The sequence below is a fragment of the Seriola dumerili genome, unplaced genomic scaffold (assembly GCF_002260705.1).
Source record: "Seriola dumerili isolate Sdu_G_001 unplaced genomic scaffold, Sdu_1.0 BDQW01000017.1, whole genome shotgun sequence".
In the NCBI taxonomy this organism is placed as follows: domain Eukaryota; kingdom Metazoa; phylum Chordata; class Actinopteri; order Carangiformes; family Carangidae; genus Seriola; species Seriola dumerili.
Window position 1 is genome coordinate 13835300 of NW_019174272.1, and position 21686 is coordinate 13856985.

At 42.6% G+C, this 21686-nt stretch overlaps 1 protein-coding gene across 1 annotated transcript in view; it reads left to right on the forward strand.

The window, feature by feature from the left end:
- abca2 (ATP binding cassette subfamily A member 2) overlaps nucleotides 1-21686 on the forward strand; it is a 116635-nt gene that overhangs the window by 50234 nt on the left and 44715 nt on the right. The window contains exons 5-10 of the mRNA XM_022753053.1: nucleotides 2928-3049; nucleotides 10967-11080; nucleotides 16711-16788; nucleotides 18645-18896; nucleotides 20159-20535; nucleotides 20886-21045. Coding sequence (XP_022608774.1) covers nucleotides 2928-3049; nucleotides 10967-11080; nucleotides 16711-16788; nucleotides 18645-18896; nucleotides 20159-20535; nucleotides 20886-21045 — 1103 coding nt within the window. The remainder of the gene's footprint in view (nucleotides 1-2927; nucleotides 3050-10966; nucleotides 11081-16710; nucleotides 16789-18644; nucleotides 18897-20158; nucleotides 20536-20885; nucleotides 21046-21686) is intronic.

Here is a 21686-nt window from a genome sequence, read left to right on the forward strand (position 1 = left end):
GGCTGCTCGAACATACAGAGTAAGCAGAGTTGGCATTGATCCACGCTGCAGTCTTAAGTGATGTCATTAGCCATTCAGATGAGAGATGGTAGAGAGCTGGTACACGTCATTCAGCACGATACAGAATAAAGTTACTGCCACAGCTTCTCAAGATCCAGACATACTGTAGTTCCCAAACGTATTTCAGTAGCAGTTGAGGTTAAATTCAGTTAATCCTGAGGTTAGCTACAATCTCCTGTGAGCGGTATAGATAAGATTCAAGCTGGAATTATTGTTCTATGAAGATTCACAGGTCTGCAAACCGAGGCAGAGAAATGTGTTATGGGTAACCACAGGTCACAAGGGTGATGACATGAATGACGTAACTGAGGCTAAAAAAAGTCTAATTTAAATGTACTTTTTATTTATGGTTTAGAGATACATACATTTTCTTGTTTTTACATGTGAGCGTGGCGGCTGCGTCGCTGACCTGCTGCCGAGAATCACCCGTGTGTGTTCACACCGGCTGCGTCTCTGCTGCTGCAGCTCTGTCTCTCTACATAGAGTTTGCAGGTTAATAAGATGTTTGATTTCTTTTCATTATGAATTAATTTCTAATTCTATCTATTTATTTTTTTCATATTAACATCATAACAGCAACATTACATGAAACTGACACCTTCCACTTCAATCTCTATGTCTAGGCTGAAGCAGATTATGATACAGACATGAATTATATCATATTATATATAATGGAGTTTTTAACCATTGTAGCAGCTGCATGTGGAGACAGAGACAATTTAGTGACGTTTTCTGTCAAAAATAAATCAGAAATTAATAATGAAGAGAAATCCAACGTTCCGGTAACCTGCAAACTCTATGTAGAGAGACAGAGCTGCAGCAGCAGCAATGCAGCAGAGACGCAGCCGGTGTGAACACACACACGTGATTCTCCACAGCCGCCACGCTCGTGCCTCGCATCCAGTGTGTTTCCCGGCCGTAGTAAACAAATACTTAATTCTTTGTCATGATCCATGATTTTCTGTTTATTGCTCCACTGCATGGACAGAGAATCAGGATCATTTAGTAAGATGTTGTTTAGTAATTATAATGTAAATGTGACAATTAATTATGACGCTAATTTCAGGTGATATCACCCCAACTTTGAACATCAACATAAGATTTATGTCAACAGTATTGTATTTCTTACACCGTGTGTGGGTGGGTAATGGTGAGTAATTCTGAAGTGAACATGTGAGTGACAGAGAGAGTGACAAAATGTGTGTGTGTGTGTGTGTGTGTGTGTGTGAGTGAGTGAGTGAGTGAGTGAGGGAGTGAGTGAGTGAGTGAGTGAGGGAGTGAGTGAGTGAGTGAGTGAGGGAGTGAGTGAGTGAGTGAGTGAGGGAGTGAGTGAGTGAGTGAGTGAGGGAGTGAGTGAGTGAGTGAGTGAGGGAGTGAGTGAGTGAGTGAGTGAGGGAGTGAGTGAGTGAGTGAGTGAGGGAGTGAGTGAGTGAGTGAGTGAGGGAGTGAGTGAGTGAGTGAGTGAGGGAGTGAGTGAGTGAGTGAGTGAGGGAGTGAGTGAGTGAGTGAGTGAGGGAGTGAGTGAGTGAGTGAGTGAGGGAGTGAGTGAGTGAGTGAGTGAGGGAGTGAGTGAGTGAGTGAGTGAGGGAGTGAGTGAGTGAGTGAGTGAGGGAGTGAGTGAGTGAGTGAGTGAGGGAGTGAGTGAGTGAGTGAGTGAGTGAATCGACAGTGTGTCCTTCAGGGCAGATGTATGAGCTTGTCAAATTTAGAGCTGAAAATGTTGGTTTGAAAACCCATGAACAGCCCTGATGTTGTGTAGTTTTGTGTTCAGATGTCTATTGCTGACACAGATAGAAGAGTCAGAGTTTCAAAAAGTCACAAAAGTATCATCCTATTTTTGTGCTAAGTAAACAATACAGAATGCAATTCTAACACCAAAAAAAACATCTGTGTGTTTTTATGCAAATCACGGCCCAAAAAACACAACACTGCAATCTGTGTGGGTTCATGATTCACGCAGGAGCCCGATATAGCAGAAAAAAAATGAGAGCACAGGTGGACTGTACTACACATATGCACGTGCTCTTTCTCACTCTCTTTCTTTTTAGTTGTTGAAGTGTTCACATTATTTTAATGGTACTCAATTTTGTAAAAGCAGCAGCAGGAATGATTGTAAACAGAATTTAGAAGAGTGCAGTTCGTTGTGCTGTATCTACACTGTGAAGGGAAAACAGATAATACAAACAGTAGGTCAATAAACTGGTATATTAGGGGAAGCAGAAAACAGGATTAATGAATTAATGGTTGCTTTAACTGTTGCTCTACTGGAAGATGTGACTCCACTGTCCTTATTTTGTGTAAAATATGGCAGAACGCTGTGCTCAGAGAAAACACAGAGGAGAGAACAGATGGGAACTTCATGTGTCTCACTGAGACTGCTGACACCTCACATTCATGTGTGTCCCATGTTAGGAGAGGATCTCCTCAGGGCCAGTATAGGAACAATGACTGCAGCAACTACAAGATCAATATACATGTAGGAATGAGTATAATATTAAGATAGACTTACTGTTACTTCAGAATCATTGCAGACAGAAGTAAGACAGTGACCTTGAATCTTTGACTGAATCAAAGATGTTTAAAAGAGAGTTCAACTCCAAATTGGCCTGATATGCCATGACAGGTACTCCTCCAGAGAGACTGAATCCTACAACTAACTAGTTAACAATGTACGATCTGCCTGATACGTAACATGAAACTACACTCCTCAGGTCGGTTGTTGTGTGGATGTCAGACTGACCACCATTCACTTTGTTTGGAAGCTGATCAAAGCTTTTTTGTTTCAGTGATGAAAGATGAATTTTAAATAATATTGTGTGTATTTATTTGTGGTGTTTGTCATTTTGCATGTGTGTCTTTGGAAGCAGGGTTCACTCTGGCTAGTGTGCTGAAGAGTCAGTCGGCTTTCCATCAGTTCCTGGTAAAGAACCTTTCCCTGTCCAACGCCACGACCAGCTTCCTGCTCAACATCCCAGTCAGCGTCAGAGAGGTGATTCACTCTCTTTAAAAACACACTAATATCACTTTACTGCCTGCTCCGCTCAGTTTCATTCACCTCAGTGCAGGTCAGTCATTATATTTGATCTTAACGTTTGTGCTTTTGTTTGCCTACTTGTTTCCTGTTTGTTGTCATAGAATAATCTGCATGGCCACAACATCCACGAGCAGCCAAAGATATCTTTACACTCAGTAGTCCTTTTATTTGTTCCTACTTAAACAACAGGTTGCAACCTGTCTCAGTAGAGAAGACTGTTTCTGAATCTTTGAAAGTAAACACTCCCATGATCAATTAAGAGACTAACTACAGTCCTTCTGAACCATGTGTCTGGTGCAGCGACTCTTTTTCCACCGTTAAATTAGCCATGTTGTCATTGTGTGTCCTGATGGACTCTTTATGTTTGGACTTTTTTGTTGATTTCCTGTTTTATTTTGGAATTACTTCCCTTGTGTGTCTTGTGGTTATTTTACTTCCTGTCTTTATCCTGTGTCCCTCCCCCCCCCTCCCTTGTGATTGTCTGCCCCGCCCTAATGTGTTTCACCTGTGTTCAATCACCTGTGTCTCCCTGGTGTATTTAGTCTCTGTGCTCCTTGTTGTGTGTCAGTTCATGTGTTGTACTCCTGTTTGCATTCCCATTATTTTAGATTATCTAGTTTCTTTTGTTATTGAAACATTATTTTTTCCATCAAACCCTTTTTTTGTTGTCTGCATTTGGGTCCTATTACACTTGAAAACCCGTCACATGTGCTTTAGACTGTTACAATAGAGCTGACAGGTGTGCATGTGTTAAAAGGGTCATAATATCTACATCTGTATCTGCTTTGTCAGCTGGCAAACTTGGAGATGAGTTGTTAGTTTGATTGTACATTCAATTCAAAACAATGCATTTTCTTTGGCTGAAACCAGGAAAGAGTTGATGTACATCTTAGCAGTTGCAGAGTTAATTAGCAGCTCAACTCCCTCTGTGCTAATCATCAGTGTTGTTAAATATCTAAACTGAAATGAACTGAATTCTACAGCCATGAAGGTAATTACTGTAGGTTTAGTAAATCAACAACTACTACACCTAGAGCACTTACAGTAACTCCTGCATACATCAGAGACCAACAGCTACATCCACTACACTGAAGTTCACTGAACTCACTGTCATGTTGATGAAACCAGTTTGTGACATGGAGCATTGAGGCCATTAGACGATGTTGAACTGTGGCCATGAAGGATGAACATTGCCAGTAACAAATCCTCAGATAGACTGAGACATTCAGACCATGATTGATTGGTATTAAGAAGAAAACATTCTCCACACCATCACAGCACCACCACCAGCCTGGACCGTTGACACAAGGCAGGTTAGGTCCATGGATTCAGACTCGGACTCTACCATCTGCTGCCTCAGCACAAATCCAGATTCAAAGTCGCATTTTCCTGGGAGGTGCTGAGGCCTGCGTCAGGTTGGAATCTGGTCGCATGCTGTGCTTTGCAGTTGAAGGAGAGGGTACATTAGAGGATGTGCCACTATCAAACCAGTGGCTACTTGAGATACTGAGCTACTGACCTGTGCCAAGCTCCTGTGCTCTGAAATCATTTATTTAATCAAGGCACAAAAGCACTGACCTCTCTAAAATCACATAAAACCTTTATTCATATATTTCTTCAACCAGCTGGAAGGTGATCATACACAAAAGATAGTTGTTGTGTTGATGGCATTGGTGCAGAATCAGGACAGAGCAAGATGAAACATAGTCGTAAGTGGTGATAAACATGGTGCCACCACATTGTTTGACATCTACGCATTATACAACAGTAGGGAGAGACACAACTAAAACACCAAGCTGGATTTGAAATGGTGACCTTGATGTTTCAGTTACTAGACCATTAGCACAAGACAGCTTACATTGGCAGGACAACATTACCTGGGTTCTATAGTCAGTAGTGAGTAGTGAGTAGAGACTGAATAACCTAATGACGTGTAAAACCTAACCATTATGAATGATTGTGCTTGTGATCAGTATGTCAGTGAACTATTTTAGTGGCCTCTCATCTCTTTAACACACATTCAACAGCAGCAGAAGTGATGGGACAGAGTGGAAGTGACCCTCAGCACAGGTCTCTGGATTTAGACCCTGCCAGTATCTTTACCCCTAGACCATAGACTGTAAATAAAGATGGATGTAGCGTCCGTGACATCACCCACAGTTTTCTGAAGAGCGGTTTTGTAGCTGCTTCACCGTCGCCATCATGGCAGTACCTGACTCCGCCTACCTCCCAGTTAATCAAAAAAAGAGCAGGGGCGTGTGTGGAGCCGGGACTTTGATGCATGCTGGTTTGTGGCGAGCATATAGTCACCCTCCTGTCACTCAGTTCTCCATAGCTTTAAGCCTTAATAAAATGTAAACAGGTGAGTTATATAAACAGTTGTCATGAAGGAGGAAATTAGCTCTAGAGACCAAAACTGTTTTTGTACCAGGCTGTAAACATGTTTATTTCTGCTGTAAAGTTGGACATTTTAACATGGGAGTCTATGGGGATTGACTCACTGTTGGAGCCAGACTCTAGTGGCCATTAGAGGAACTGCAGGTTTTGGTTCTTCAGTGTTGGCTTAAGTCTTGGAGGTTGAGGCTTGTCTTAGACTCTCAGCTTGGCTTATGAAATGAGTGTCCTTAAAAATGAATTATAACTGAGACCAATGAGAACTGATGCAGTGGAAGTTTTAAATTATTTCTAAGATTAGATAAGAAGAGTTCTCATCACACATTTAGCAAGCTAGGACAACTAAAACATTTATTGTCTCTACGTCCTCAATTCAAAAGATTTTGAAAGTTTTTATCACATTTCATTCAGATTTTTAACAGTCTGTGACTGTTTATACTTTACTATGAAAATGTTATTAATTATCCAGATTTTGAAAACAGTAGAGTGGTCTTTCATCGCACGTTTCAAACAGAGTGAAGTGGCCTTCTGGGGATTTTTGACATTTTGAGTGTTGTATTGCTAAATTTATGATTACTTGCGTATAAACCAGTCAATTAAAACCATAGTCCTCACTCCCCCATACACCAACCATTCCAAAGCCTTTTGCAATAAAATCCTTATTTATCAGTATCATGTGTTTCACTGAAACGTGGCAACGTGACCACATACCAGACTCTAATGTTACCATCCCCGGCTTCCACACGGTCCAAGCGGACAGAGACACCACCAGTAAGAGGAAAGGGGGGGGGGGCGTATTTATGTCAAGGAGCGTGTCTGCAGCCCGAACACTGAGCTGGTTACCACCAGCCTTTGCCCATATTACCTGCCAAAGGGAATTTACCACTGTCATCGCCATCACTGTTTACATTCCTCCTTCCGCGGCTTGTGACGTCATCCACGGCATAACTGCCTGTCTACAAACAAAACTCCCAGGCCCCTTCATCACTATCACTAGTGATTTCAACCATGTCTCTCTCTCCTCCACACTTCCCACCTTCTATCAGTTTGTCAAATGCACAGCCAGAGAAAAGAGGGCCTTGCAGAACTGAAACGGGTAGTGAGGTGCTATCTCTGCATTCCTGGGACATCGGTACCGTCTGAGCAGTTATTCTCTGCCGCGGGTCTCAATATTTATTTCTCTCCCTCTCGAAGACATCAGACGACACCATGAAAACTACAAAAAATGAAATGAAACAAGTTGAAGCACACGTCTCTCTGTTGTTTCAAATTCTCGTTAATGTCCATATAAACATGTTAATCACAATATACACATATAAATCCAATACAATTACTGTGTGCGCCTCTTGAACCATGTGCAGAAAAATGTCAATTTGGAGCTGTACATTCCTCCTCTGCCACCATGATGCTGTGATCCACTGCGCTGACCCACAATGCCACGGTCATACACCTAGCCAAATACTGATGATGTGACTCTTACCCTTCAAAATTAAACAAAAACTTCCATGAAGGGCATCTGATTTACAACCAAAATTATTTTAAACAAACCCTTTTCCATTTTTAATCATTTTTAATTACCTTATGAACTTAAATTATCATGAATTTATATGACACATATGAAATGTAGAAAATTAACAATGAAACGTGGCTCTCAGACAGTTACAATGTCCACATGTTGCTATTTCTGAACAAACACCAGTAGACAAGCTGTCCGCCATGCTGAGGACGGAGGTAGACCTGCCCTGTTTCTTTTATTTTGAGCTCTGAAGATGCAACTACCAGTTTAGGTTTTGTTCACCTGTTGGCTGTTTTTGATCATTAATTAGCCGAGAGCGGAGGAGGAGGAGCGCAGGTAGGAGGAGGAGGAGGAGGAGGGGAGGAAGAGGAAGAGGAAGAGGAAGAGGGAGGAAGGAGAGGAGGAGGAGGAGGAAGAGGAGGAGGAAGAGTAAGAGGAGGAGGAGGAGGAGGAAGAGTAAGAGGAGGAGGAGGAGGAGGAAGAGGAGGAGGAGGAGGAAGAGGAAGAAGAGGAGGAGGAGGAGGTTTTCCTTATAGTGCTCTTGCTGCTGGAGGATTCAGTGTGTGTTTTCATTTTGTTAAACTGTTTATACATTAGAAAGTCTGGCTGCGATTTGCTATTTATTTTAAGTTATAAGTATATCTAGGCTATTATGCTGATTCTGCACATGTAAAAATAAGCCCCTTCTTATGACAAAAAAAAAACTTTTATATTGGTATTCCATTCTAAATCTCAGCTGTCGGTCAGAAAAAACTTCTAAATGAGCATCCCTACCTTCAATACTATCCAGCCCAGACTGTTGAAGGTGAAACTGGAGGAGATGCAGGTGGAGCCCCCCCCCCCGGTCACATGGATTGAGGACTACCTGACCGGCAGACCACAGTTTGTGAGGCTACAGAGCTGTGCATCTGTAACATTGGGGCCCACCAGGATACTGCGCTATCACACTTGCTTTTCACCACCCACACATCAGACTTCCGTCATGTCATATACAACAGTGTTGGACAAGAGGAGCAGTACAGGGTCCTGGTGGATCACATAGTCAGGTGGTGCGGGGACAATAACCTGCAGTTGCAAAAAAAAGGAGATTGTGGTGGACTTCAGAAATCTAGTCCCTACCCTCTCCAGTCTGTATCAGTGGGACTAACGTTGACATTGTTAAATCAGAAATATCTGGGCGTGCAACTGGATGACAAGCTGGAGTGGTCCACCAACACAGAGGCCGTGTACAAGAAGGGCCTGAGCCGGCTTTACTTCCTGAGGAGGCTCAGGTCCTTCAATGTCTGCAATAAGATGTTCCTCATGTTGTAAAAGTCTGTGGTTGCAAGCCCTATCTTCTTTGCTGTGGTGTGCTGGGGTGCAGACATTAAAGCAAATGATGCCAACAGACTGAAGAAACTCATTAAGGTTGAGGACAGAATGAGGATCTGCACCTTCAAGTTTGAGGCCATGCTTCTCTGACAGAAAGCACTGGACTGCTCCCTCTGGGTTGGGGGTGAGTTGCTGCTGGAGCGTGAGATGGACGGACAGGGGATTGGTGTTGCGTCAGCAGTAATGTAGATGTTGTACTGGACCTTTACAGTGAAGAAGGAGCTGGGCCAGAAGGTCAAGCTTTTGATTTACTAGTCCTTCGACTTTTCAACCCTCAGCTATGGTCATCAGCTTTGGGTAGTGATGGAAAGGAGAAGATCACGGATACAAGCAGCCAAAATGAGTTTCCTCCATAGAGAAAGGATCAGAGTCACTGATCGTTCACAATGACAGGATAAGGATCTGATTAGGATGCCTCCTGGGTTCCTCCCCTTCCCCAGGGTAGACCCAGATGACAGGGATTATACTGTCTTCTCCATCCCTGCTCAGCCTTCTGCCACCATGTCCTGACCCCAGCTGAACAGAAGAAAATGAAGATGGATGGATGGATGGATGGATGGATGGATGGATGGATGGATGGATAGAAAATTGCTATTGTTATTAAAATCTTTATTTCTTATTCTTATGTTTCTTTCGTCCCATTTTCAGTCTCTAACTAGTCCTACGTACTTCTACAAAAACCATTCAAATATCAAAATTTTCAGCTTCTTCAGGAGATTATCGGATATATTAAATTTTTTGTTATTATATGGAATTTTTTAAATATTAATGTTTTTATGACTTTTTTTGCCATTCAAATGAATGGAGACGATGTTCAAATCCTTGAAATCTTCAGCCTTTGACCTTTAACTACTTCAGCGTACTTTCAGCTACAGACTTCATTCAAACTTTAAACTGTTCACAAGACTTCCAGCCATTAAATTTGTATTCAACTTTTTGATATCTTCAACAGTTTCTGATTTATCACAGTTTTAGTTTTATGCTTTTTTCTGACAATTTTTGAGTTTATAATGGATGTGTATCATGCTTAATCAGCAGAGGCTGGAGTGGATGACATCACAGCTAGAGTGGAGAAGCTCTAGAACTCCTCTGAAAAAAACTGTGCTAATCGTCCTCATGACCACATATTTCAGTTTTCACATATCATGGCTTCCTCAGTAGTAGACATATTTGTCCTGTTTCATAGAAATTGTCTACCTGCCCACAGAGACTTACAGAACTCGAATAGTGAGCCTCAAAGTGATGGGAGTACCCTCCACCTCTCCCATTGCCTGCAATACAAATTCAGGAACTGATTTCCCGAGAAAAACCAGAACTGACCCTTTGTTGTAACTCGCTCCTGTGTCCACAATTTTGGCTCTAGAAACACCAAAGCCACATATGCTGTGCAGGATGTCTTGTGTCGCTCATGGCATGCTCATGTTTCTGATAGGCGTTATCATTTTTTCAGAAATAGCAGTTGTTTGAGAGGCTTGCCGAGCCAAAATAACACCCAGATCTGTGACAGCTCTGTGTCTTCCAGCTAGACACAGGCAAAACAGCTCGTTAAGAGACTCATTGATCTCTGTGATGGTTACAAAAACAGCCACACATACACACACACACACACACGCGCGCTCGCACACACACACACACACACACACACGCGCGCGCGCTCGCACACACACACACACACACACAAACACTACTAACGCAGTATCTGGGTAGAATTGGACAAAGCTGATTCTTATTGGCTAATTAGACTCATTAAATCTTACCCTTATTACTCTCAAGTATGAGAGCATGTATAAGGTAAATCAGCACCGTGTATTTGTGTGTGTTCATGTCTTTCTATGATTGTGAGGACAATATTGTTTAGAGCCCATTTTTGTGAGTTCATATTAGCCAGTCCAGACAACTTCAATGGGCTTTTTGAGAGTTAAGCTTGAGCAGTTCCTAACACCATGCACCGACAAGCAGATCATTAAACCTAACACCACGCACACACATACATTGAAAGACACACAAACTCTATCACCATCATATGGATATTAACTATATAAGTGTCTCGACCTGGTTACACAAGCTTTTTGGAGGCTCTATGATAGACAGCTCTACTGACACACACAACAATCCACACACACACACATTGACAGACACACACAAGTGCACAAGTGCAGTTGCTGCCCAAACCTTCACACAACTGACTGTGATCGGCTAATTAGACTGATTAAGTCAGGGCATTGTTCTCCACATCCACATTGTTCTGTTCTAGCAGGACAAATCACAGCAGCTTTATTGCAGATCAGCTTCTGTTGGGGCATGTACATGTGTGTAGACATGTCTTGCTGTGGTTGTGGAGACAAATTTAGGTTAAACCTCTGTAGAGATTGAAATATGTGTGATGGATACGCAACACGGAGCAGACACATTCATATTTCTTCGAGAATTGTCTCGTTTACTATACTGTTACTATTACTATAGTGCCACCATGTGTTCAGTTGATGTGAATTTTGTTGCCTAAATGGTGGGTAACTTTGAACATATCTGCCAAGTTTGGTGTCTGTATGTCTTACGGTTTCTGTGTGTATGGTTGTGTGTGTGTTCTGTAGGTGTACAGCCTTATCTTTGGGACATCTCTCAGAGATGGAGCAGGGATACAAAGTTGGATTCAGGGAGCAGAAGACAACAAACAAAAACCTGGAGATAGAATTCTTCATCTAGAGGTAAGTAAAGATTCCCATACACCCAGACCCATATCTGAACACTGAGGTCCAGTTTGGTGACAGCTTTAAAGTGGAGATGAAGCACTGAACAGTTTGAGTGTTGGGTAAGATGTGCTTCTGCAATCAAACTGCTGGAAAACTAAACAGTGTTTTGCTGTTTGATGGTGACGTCATGAGGATCGTTCTCTGGTCGTCTCTGTGGTTGTTGTTAGAGTGTTGTTGTTAGAGTGGCTGGTAAATCTCACAATGGATAGAGAAGAGAGCAAAAGGCACAGACCAGGATGGTCCTTTTGTATTGCTCCTTGATACTCACATGAGTAGCTCCACATGAGAGAGCAATAACTTGAGACAATAAAGTTTCATTCATCCATTTATTCTAACATGCATGACTATAATAGATATAGAAATCAGCAATCTCAGATTCAGGTCTTACGTTTGGCGTCTTCACATCTAACGACTGTGTTCTTACTGTTGTTGGCTTCTTGATGTTGACTGTTAATTCAAATAAAAACAGTAGCAAAGTACACCTGCACTAAAACACCTGGAACCCTGAGCCTCTTCACTGCATTACCGTATATTACAAAGTATATGTGCGAGAAAAAAGGATGGATGATCAACCCAGAACTGGGAACAACCAAACCGGGCAAAGGTGGTGTGAGACAGACAGACACAAATGATTAAATCATTACACATTTACAACATGTTTAGGTTATTGCGAGGTTTGCAAACTATTTATAGAAAAATATGTGAAGCACATTAACACGTTTGTTGTCTGCAGCTGAACTCTTTGTATGGATCATGTGACTGTCCATACAGACAACATCAGGGCTCCAGACTAACTTTTTTTTTTACCACTATTCTGGACCCATCCCAAAAAACCATTTTAACCGTCCTGAAGTGAATGTAAACTACAAAGCGTATTACTGCCATGCCAGAAAAAAGAAAAACAGTATGATGTGATAATGTGAAAAGTTTATTGTTCAAACCATATGCTTTCATATTATTATTATTACGACATACAAACTTATTACGTCATAACAATATAAAACTTTATAACTTTATATTGTAAAAACATGAAATCTTTCACGTTATAACGCGATAACTTCAAGCTCATGTTGGTGAATGTGGAGAATAACCTAAGGAATAGGCCTAATTTACAGGATTTAATGAAGTTCTATTTCATGCTTGGGTTGAGACATTGAGAGATTCTGCTATTACTGAACAAGGTGGATGACATTGTGATAAGAATGCGCACACTAAGAAGAATTTTTCCTCTGCTTCCTCTGCTGGAGGGTCACGGCAGCTGCACCATCTGAACTGCATCCAAGCTGGTTATGTTGTGACCCAAAGTAGAGTGAGACGTTTATTGAAGCTTCTCAATCCCTGTATTTTGGAGCATAGACAGAGAAAAAGCCTGATGCAATACGTTAACCCTGGGCTGAATTTTATGTGGCATGTGGACTCATATGACAAACTAAAACCATCTGGTATATGTTTTAATGAAGCGATCGATGGTTTTTCAAGACTTATCATGTGGCTTCATGCTTATTCGATGAACAGCAACCCCAAGGTCATCGCTGGTTACTTTGTAGCAGAAGTTGAGAAGAGGATGGGGACAGCTGCCAGAAACTGCACAGATTTTGGAACTGAGAATGTCACAATGGCAGAAGTGCAGAGAGAGAGACCAGGCCTTCAAGAGACTCACCCTACTATGTTTATCACCATTTTTGTGGACAATATTTTCAGTTAAAATCTAGATATGCTGAGTACAGCTGGAGGCTAGGGAATCGATATTCAATATCTTAAGTACAGCCTATAAAATGGGCACATTTTATTGACCTGCTAAGACATATTTTAACAAAATCATGATTCTCAGTGAATCCTCATCACAATGCTGCAAGTGTAAAGGCTTTTTGAAGTTTGTCTTTTATGATTTTTATTGCGGTTACACAATTATTTAATGTATTATGTGTTTAATAACACAATGATAACAATTAATTAGTAATTACAGCTACTGCCCACATTCCTTTGCTCCACCCTCGCCGCTTAGCAGGGACGTCCAAGTGGAGTGCGCCTATAGCTGACAGTGATCCATGAGTGACTTTCATTCCCCAGTTTATTGAGGTGCTGCATCTGAAATGCTCCCAAAATTATACTCACAGCCACGGTCCAACAAAAATTAAAAGAGGAAATCAGTGGGTTAAACAATAAAAGTAAAGCAGAAACTAAAGCAGAAATTAGAAACAATAACAAACAATCCGTCAGGGAGGCTACAAGTTATTACTGTTTGTTTGTTAATAATCGTGTAGGCTAAGCAATAGTCCTGTAGCTTACTTTTCACAACAATGTTGGCATTCATCCTAGACATCATTATTAATCTTGGAGGAAAACAGTTTTGTTAAGGACCGGCTGTCTTCATACTTTGGCTGCACATTGCTGTATGCAGAGATATTTTTATTCCTGATTTAAACAAAAAGAGGCCAATTCTCCACCAGCCAACTCACCCCGTCATCAGTCCATAAGAGAGCATATGTCTTAAGGAATAATAAATTCAAAATTGGAAGCGTTACATTAATTTTTGTTCTCACTGGTATTTTTCTTCTACAGGAAGAGATGCAGCAAGTTGCACATTTGGGGAATACCCACATTATCTGCAGCAGCAGAAAGTAAGAGCAGGTTTAATCTCATCTCTTATTTCTCGTTACTTGTTTTCCCTGTTGTTGCAATAAAATTCATCATTATGAGACGGTACATGAGAAGGTAGCCTACCGGACTGTGTTCCCGGGCTGGCTACCATGGTGAAGTTAGTTTCAGAGTGGATTCGACAACCATTCACTCCTGATCCTACCACATTTCACCCGGTGTTGATAGTCAGCCACTTTTCCACTGGTCCAAAAACCTGCAAAGACCCTCTAATATCGGGCTTTTGTCAGCAATGGAAAAGAGTACAATCAACATTCACCTCACCTGCCCAGCAAGGTGCTGTTAAACAAGAAGCACCGCAGCTACACCATGCTCGGGGAAAACAGAGCGAGCTGGAGCCCGAGGTAGGTTTCAGAAACACACAATTACTATAACACTTATAGGAGCTCCAGCTAGGGGATGAGAGTCTGCTCGGCAACTAACAGCTCACTCTCTCCTCCCTATCTGTATGTGTGCTCTGTGACAGCAGTGAAAAATATATTGCTAGAACAATAAGCTTTAACATGATACTGTTTTTTTTTCTGGCGTGGCAGCAATACGCTTCTGTAGCAAACTGACCCAATTGGTTTCTTTACTTTTTATGTTAACATCTGGAGTTGTTAGTTGTTTGTGGCATAATAGAAATACCATTAAAATGTTGAGGAAATAAATAATTATATTTGTTTTGCTACATTCAAAGAAATAGGTTAAAAAAAAAAAAAGTTATTTTAAACCGTAAAAACAGAATGATGAGAAGAAAAATGGAAAGGTGAACAAGAACAAGAGAACACTGTCTCAGTCGTCTCAGTCTTTGTACTGAGGTTGTTGTGCCTTGAAAACACCACTCCACTACTCACTGCTTTCAGTTTCACATAGTGCTGTGCAGGAGGGCCATGAACACAGACTGGATTTGAGCAGGACCTCCAGTCTGACTTGATCCTCTTGCTGGAGAAGCCACACACTCGTGGGGAGGACAAGGCTGAGATCTGGAACTGGCTGTTTCTTCCAGTGCCAGCCTGAATCTGCCACAGCACGAGGGAATTGAGATGCCTGTAATGACGGGAAACGAGAACCATGAGGTCAAATTTAGTTGTCTTCATATATTACTAACCCTAAGTCCTCATGTCACAAGTACTGGATGGAAATGCGCCGTGAGGGCATTCAGGTCAAAGGTGCCTGTGGTGTCTGGTGGCCTGCTGGACAGGTCAAAGAGTGTTGAGGTTGCCTCCAGAAACGCTGCTCCGACACAAACTCACAGAGCCAGTTGGTGAGGCAAAGCTTTAAGGCAGTGGTTGGCAACCGGTGGCCCACGGGCAAGCAATAATATCTGGCCCACCAGATTATTTTGATAATATGATTTTTTGAATAATAATAAAAAAGATCTCTGTTGCTACAATAGATCTTCGTCTGAGCAGCAAAAAGTCACCCACAGAATGACTTTCATTTTAGTGATTTTGCCTAGAAAATAAAAGCGCAAGAAAGTCAGGTCTTTTTAGTTTGTTTGGGGTTTTTTTTGCAGCAATGTTGTATTTCAAGCTATTGTGAGCTTTTATTCTGAAAAGTTCTGACAGGAAGTTCCAAAGGTTCAGTTGCTTGACAAACCTCTGATGGAACGGATGAAAGATGTGCCATATGAAAAAAATAACACAAGTTCAGTAAATCAGTCAGTCAAACCTATAATATGTGACTGTGGGTGGACGAGCTGATGTGTCAAAGCAGCAGAGAGATAGGAATCACAACTTCCGGTCAGAACTTTCACAATAAAATTAGAGCGGAACCAGAATGCAGATGATCAGCAAGATCGTGGATTGCTGTTCTGCCTAAAAAGATTCTCATATAATCTTTTTGCCAGATTGCTCTCCCCTGTCCACATATGTGGCCACAGCGCCACATATGTGAACAATAACAAAGTAAATTCCCAATTGCATTTTTATCAATATTTTCAATTAGCCTTTGATCATGTTCTGGCCACCATCTGATGGATTAGAAAAAACCTGGCCCGAGGCCAAACTTACTTGGCGACCCCTGCTTTAGGATGTTGAAGTTGTCATCAGCATTGGTCCTGGTGAGCTGGACTCCCTGCCAGGTGCTTCCAGCCCCAACTTCATCCAAAGACTTTTGCAGCCCTGGGCCTGAGTTTGTCTACGGTTAAAAGGAAGAAAAACATCATCAACATTTTCCTCACTTTAATCACCAAAAACTTGAATTATGTTGAGTTGTGACAGTATTTAATAAAATCATGAATTTATAAAATATTTGTTTGTATGTATGTACATGGGTCCATGACAAATAAGGTTTCCTGCCTGACATTTAGCACTTAATAACAAGTCTAAAAAAAAGATTTCTCACCTGCATGGCCACGAGAGCCAGTGTTACTGTCTGCAGTCCATCAGAAACCGTCTGCAATGTGAGGCCTTCCTGCTGGAAGAGACTGAGATGCTTCAGTTTTTGTTTCATCCAGCATGAGGTGGGTGAATAGCAGCATATTATACTGCTTCAGGGACTGCTGCACAAGCTTTACCCTCCCCTTCATGGCTGCACTTGCTTCCCTGTCATTAGGGTTGCTGACATGTTTCTCACAGTGTACCAAGCTGGGCCTGCACTTCGTCACTCAGGCCTTCAGTGTTACTTGGCCTCACAATAGGGATCTCCATCGACTTGCTGATCTCCTGAAGCTCCCATGAGGCCTTTGCAGACAAGGTGTACTGCTTGTGGATGGCACGTAGCATTTATTTGATGTCTTGCACCTGAGGAATGTGTTTGACACAGTCTAGAGAAACTAGCTCTTGATGGTGAGACACACACCAGAATGAGACGAGGGATGGGCGCAAATGGCTGGAGTTTGGCGGTCACTCCATTGTTCACACCCAGTATAATGGCAGCACTATCGCACCCAAAGCCAATGAGATTTTTTTGTTTAAGCTCTTCACCCACCCAATCTTCAACAGTCCCTGGCAGCCCTGGGTATGGACGTGGTCCAGGGCAACAATCTGGATGTGCTGGTTCACTGGTTTGCCATTCTGGAGGTAGGTGCAGTTCACTCCCAGTCCTTCACTGATCAGTCGACTGAAGAGTCAGACAGAGTAGGAAAGAACCTGGCTGATTGTAACTTGGACTCCTGAAGCTCCTCAATGAAGCCCAAACCAATGGCTGTGATGAACATGCAGCATGCCTGGTCACTGTCCAGAGACCAGAGACATATATGTTGTGCGAGGTCCAGGCCGCTTGCGTGATGGAGAGTGACCAGCTTAAGGAACATGCTGAAGGCTGCCTCCTCTTTGATAATGAAGTAGGCTATGTTGAAGACTTACCATCTTTTAATTGAAAAAGCTGACACTAGTGCTCCTCTTTCTGCTGGAGGGCATCTTCAGCTGAACTGTGTGCAGTCATGTCTGCATGCTCTTTGATGCTCCTCACTTTCTCTTACTTTCTCTCCAGTTACACCGAGGAACAGGCTGTGGTGATCTGAGCTAAACAGCTGCTGCATGTTTTGCAGTACATTAGTTGTGCAGCTTCATCATATTCACTGAATGAACATAATTCGAATGATGCGCTGGCAACAAGTGGCAGCAAATCCACATTGCTCCTCATTTTTTTTGCATTATATAAGTGTATTTTTGTTGAATGACATGTTGTTGTTTCGTCTGACGATGGAGAAAATAATGTGCACAAAGGAAGAACTCCTGGCTTTAAAGTTTACCAGATATGGAGTTAAACATCCCATACCTGCTGAGCTGAAGAAGCTGTACCATGGATGCAGAGCCGCGGCTAAGCTAAAGGCTAGCAGATGGAGATATAAGCCTTTTCTACCATCGATCCTCATGGGAAATGTCAACTCCCTGGCTAACAAGTGTGATGAACTTTTCCTTCAGCCTTCCTACAAGCCCTGTGTACTGAGGCGGGCTGCAACCACCCGCTCATTCAGGAACTGGACCCCGGAGGCCAGTGAGTCTCTAAAGGACTGTTTTGACTGCACAGATTGGAATGTCCTGTTGGAGTCACAGGAAAATGATAAAAGCAAGGACCCTGACCTTGATAGAATGGTTGAATGTACCAAGGACTATTCTGCATGAAGCATACAGTTAAATTCTAAACAAGAGTGCTGTTGGTCAGCTTTCCTAACTGGGAGCGTGCTGAACTGTGTGTAATCTAACGACTGTTCCTTACACAACCCCACGTCAAAAAACCTGAAGTATCCCTTTACTTTTACCTCCCTTCAGGCGGTTTGTTGGTGTACCATTAGGGAGTACCAGAACACTCCGAGGCCCCCCATTGTTTGCACTCATCTAAGAAGACATTTAATATTAATAAAACTGAATAATTCAGTCCTTCTCCAGCAATTGAGGATATGATGAAATTTGTATATCTCAGTACCAACAAACAACAATTTAGAGAAACAGAAATGGGGTCAGTCCACTCCTGTACTCCCACCTCTCTTTGAACACTTAACTTTTCGTGCGAGAGTACAACACTGTAGCTGTGTCTCAATTCAGGGACCGCTTCCTTTAGAGGACGTGGTCTACAAAGGTGTGGTCCTTCACAGTCGTTGTAGACTGCGAAAGCCCCACTGATTTTTGCTGTGCATCACCAGCAGTGCCTTCCCTTACCGTTGCGTCGCAAAGCGCGGCTCCTGTCCCCTAGCAACGCCCTTGTTTTTATCAGTTGTACCGTTAGCTGTTGAACTGAGCTGAAACTCAATACTTACATTTGGAAGTGGCTCTCTGTCTGTGTTGTTTGCTTTCATTACCATCATTGCAGTAAATCTTGGAATAGGTTGGGCCACAATGGTTTCACCCATCGGAGCCTTTGTTGCCCAGAAAATGTGCTCTGTTCCTCCCACATGTAATGGTTGTTCATGTCTCACCTGTCTCTATGAGAGCAGGCCTTTCAAGCTGGTTCTGTCTTCACACAGGGGATCCTCTTAACTGGAGCCATGCTGGAGACCCTCACCTGTGGGGAGGGCAGGGCCAGTGAGCTCAGTAATATCCTTTTGGTGCCTGAGAAGCAGCAGCCGGTGCTACAGGCCTATCGCAGTGCATTGTGCAGCGGAGGGGAGGGTCAAAGGTCGGAGCGCTTCAGGCAGATGAGCCTCGAGCTGAGAGAGCAGATCAACACACAGAGTGTCACCGAGAAGGTACGGCTGCTACAAAGACAACTGTTGTTTTCTTGTTTCGTTTTACATGACAAATATTTGAGTACTGTGGAGCCCAAAGTTGTTTTTCATCATTCAGGAAACTTCTTACCTTGTAGAGCCGTGTTACATTAGACACAACTAGGGTTGCCACCTGTCCCGTATAATATGGGATTGTCCCGTATTTGAAAATAAAATGCTGCGTCCTGTATTGAATCTTTTATAACCTTGTTCATGGAGTTAGGCTCCATTGGAAATCACAGGTGCAATCAGCTTTGTCTCAGTGCTCACAGGTGTACTCACCTTTGTTGCATTGGGGTTGTACTTTGGGGTCTGTATTTTCAATGTAGTCTATGTAAACTGATTTTAGTTATACCTAAGATCAGAGACCTGATACTTCAACTCAACATAGACAGATAAAACAGATGAGTCCCGCTGAAGACAAGTCCAACAGAAAGGATTTCTTGTACGATATTCCAGGATGAAAATAAAAAGTTTTCTGCAGTTTGAGGGAGCTGTGGCTGAGGCCCTGTTCACACCTGCAGACCATCAGATCACAGGTGGTCAGCTCTAAGTACGTCAGTTCACACCTGGCATTAAAATACATCTCCACATGTGTCTCAGTGACCACATGTGTTGGATTCTCACTTCCCCGCCAGTCCTTCAGTGTGGTCCAGGACACATTTGTGTTCACACTGCTAAAAGAATGTGGCCACATGTGGTGTGTGATCGGATCTCTGCGTCCTCAGTGTATTTTAGATGTATGCTTGAGCTGTGCACTTGTGATCAGATCACCTTAGATGGATGTTAATGCAGGTCTGAACAGGACCTCAGATGCACTATAAACTAATCAACTAATGAACGATTGAGAATAAAACCTGTATTTTAAGTTATGATTGTTCTTTAAAATTCCAAAAGGTGAAGTGGTTAAATGCTGGATCAGTTCTCTTATCTTGAAAGCACAGGGAGACAGTGAATTCATGTAAGAAAAATATTGAATAAATGATAGTGAATGGCTGCATTGATATGGAAGTTGTATCCAAAGGGCTCATTCACCCATTCCCACACAGTCAAAGAGTGCCATGCAGGGTGCTGCTCAGGCAGCTGGGAGCTATGTGGGGTTCAGTGTCATGCCCAAGGACAGGAGTAGCTGGGGATCGAAACCACCTGCTCTACCTACTGCAAGTCTGGAGCACACTGTATTTACTCACTAGCTCTCTCCCTCCACCATCTCTACCTCTCTTCCTCCACCCTCATCCCACCAGCTTCACCTGGAGAAACCCAACTCTTGGGCTCCTCTATCTCAGTCCCATCTCGGAGCTTTACTGAAGGACCTGGCTGATGTAGAGAGGCTTCTCAAGGATGTGGACCTGCTCTCCGGCCTGGCCCGTCTGTTGCCCAAAGGAGCCTGTACTGGTCGATCTCCAGCCTCCACCACAAACATGACCTGGGCCCTCAACTCCACCACCTGGGGCCCCAACACGACGGACCTCCCCAAAGAGGAGGGGGAGAAAGGATCAGAGGGAGGGGGAAGACCAAGAGGAGGGAAAGGGAAGGAGGAATTAGAGAATCCTCATTCTCAGTTTTCAGCATTTGTACAACTGTGGGCTGGACTGCAGCCGATCCTGTGTGGGAACAACAGGTGAGTAATGAAATCCAAAAATGACAAAAAGCGATAGCTGTGATTGTGTGAAGAACATTTTACTCTTGTTGTAGAAAATTTATATATATATATATATATATATTTTTTTTTTCAATATTACATTAATAATAAGATAATACCGTTGTTGGCAGCTGTAAAAACTGGGAGCAGTGAGATATGAGCACAGTAAGCTTGAGGCCTGATTTATGGGGAGAATTCTTTAGTTTCATTGTTAGTCATTTTAAGCACCTGTGACAGATAAGCCCAACATACACACTGCAGAGCAAACTCTCAGCTACTGTGACTGGCCAGTGAAGTTAATTGCCTTTAACCAATGCCTCTTGTTGCAGGATCATTGAGCCAGAGGCTTTGAAGCAGGGGAATATGAGTTCTTTGGGATTCACCAGCAAAGAACAAAGGAATCTGGGTTTACTGGTTCACTTGATGACTACAAATCCCAAGATCCTCTACTCTCCCATTGGCTCTCAGGTGGATAAAGTGATACAGAAGGCAAGTACACAGCATGTGATTTTGGTCTGGGTGTATACATCTTACAGTCTGTAGCAGTTGTCATTTGATGATGAAGACCTTGAGGTTGAAAGCTCAGGTAAAAACGAGTAGCGGACCTTGTATTAAAATTCTTTTGTTTAAAGTTAAAAATGAACTGAGTAATGCAGCTTCATATGATATAGACCTGGTCACAGCAGCATCTAAAACAGCAAAATGTATAATCATCTAACTGCAATGAGCCGATTCACTCATGGGGCAGAAGTAAATCCTTTGGTGAACTTTCACACACTAATCTGTGCTGTGGACTAATGGCAAATCATCATGATGGTGCTGACCCTTGAGAGGATGGAGAACTGGGAACTAGCTTATCAGCAGTGTGTATACATGACTCTGCAGTGTTGGAGTATAAACTCCTCCACACATGGTTTACCCATAGTTCTGAGACGGGAATCAACTGCACAAAAATCTCTTCTGATTACACTGTAAATGTAATGTCCCGTCAACAACCAAGCTAAAGTGCCTGCTAACTGGTAGCTTGGAGAGATTTTTCAATAAAACTCTTGACTGAACTAAATTATGAACAATCCTAAAAACAAAATGCCAAGGTGGAGTAACCAGCCGTGCTTCTGAGACCAGCACTA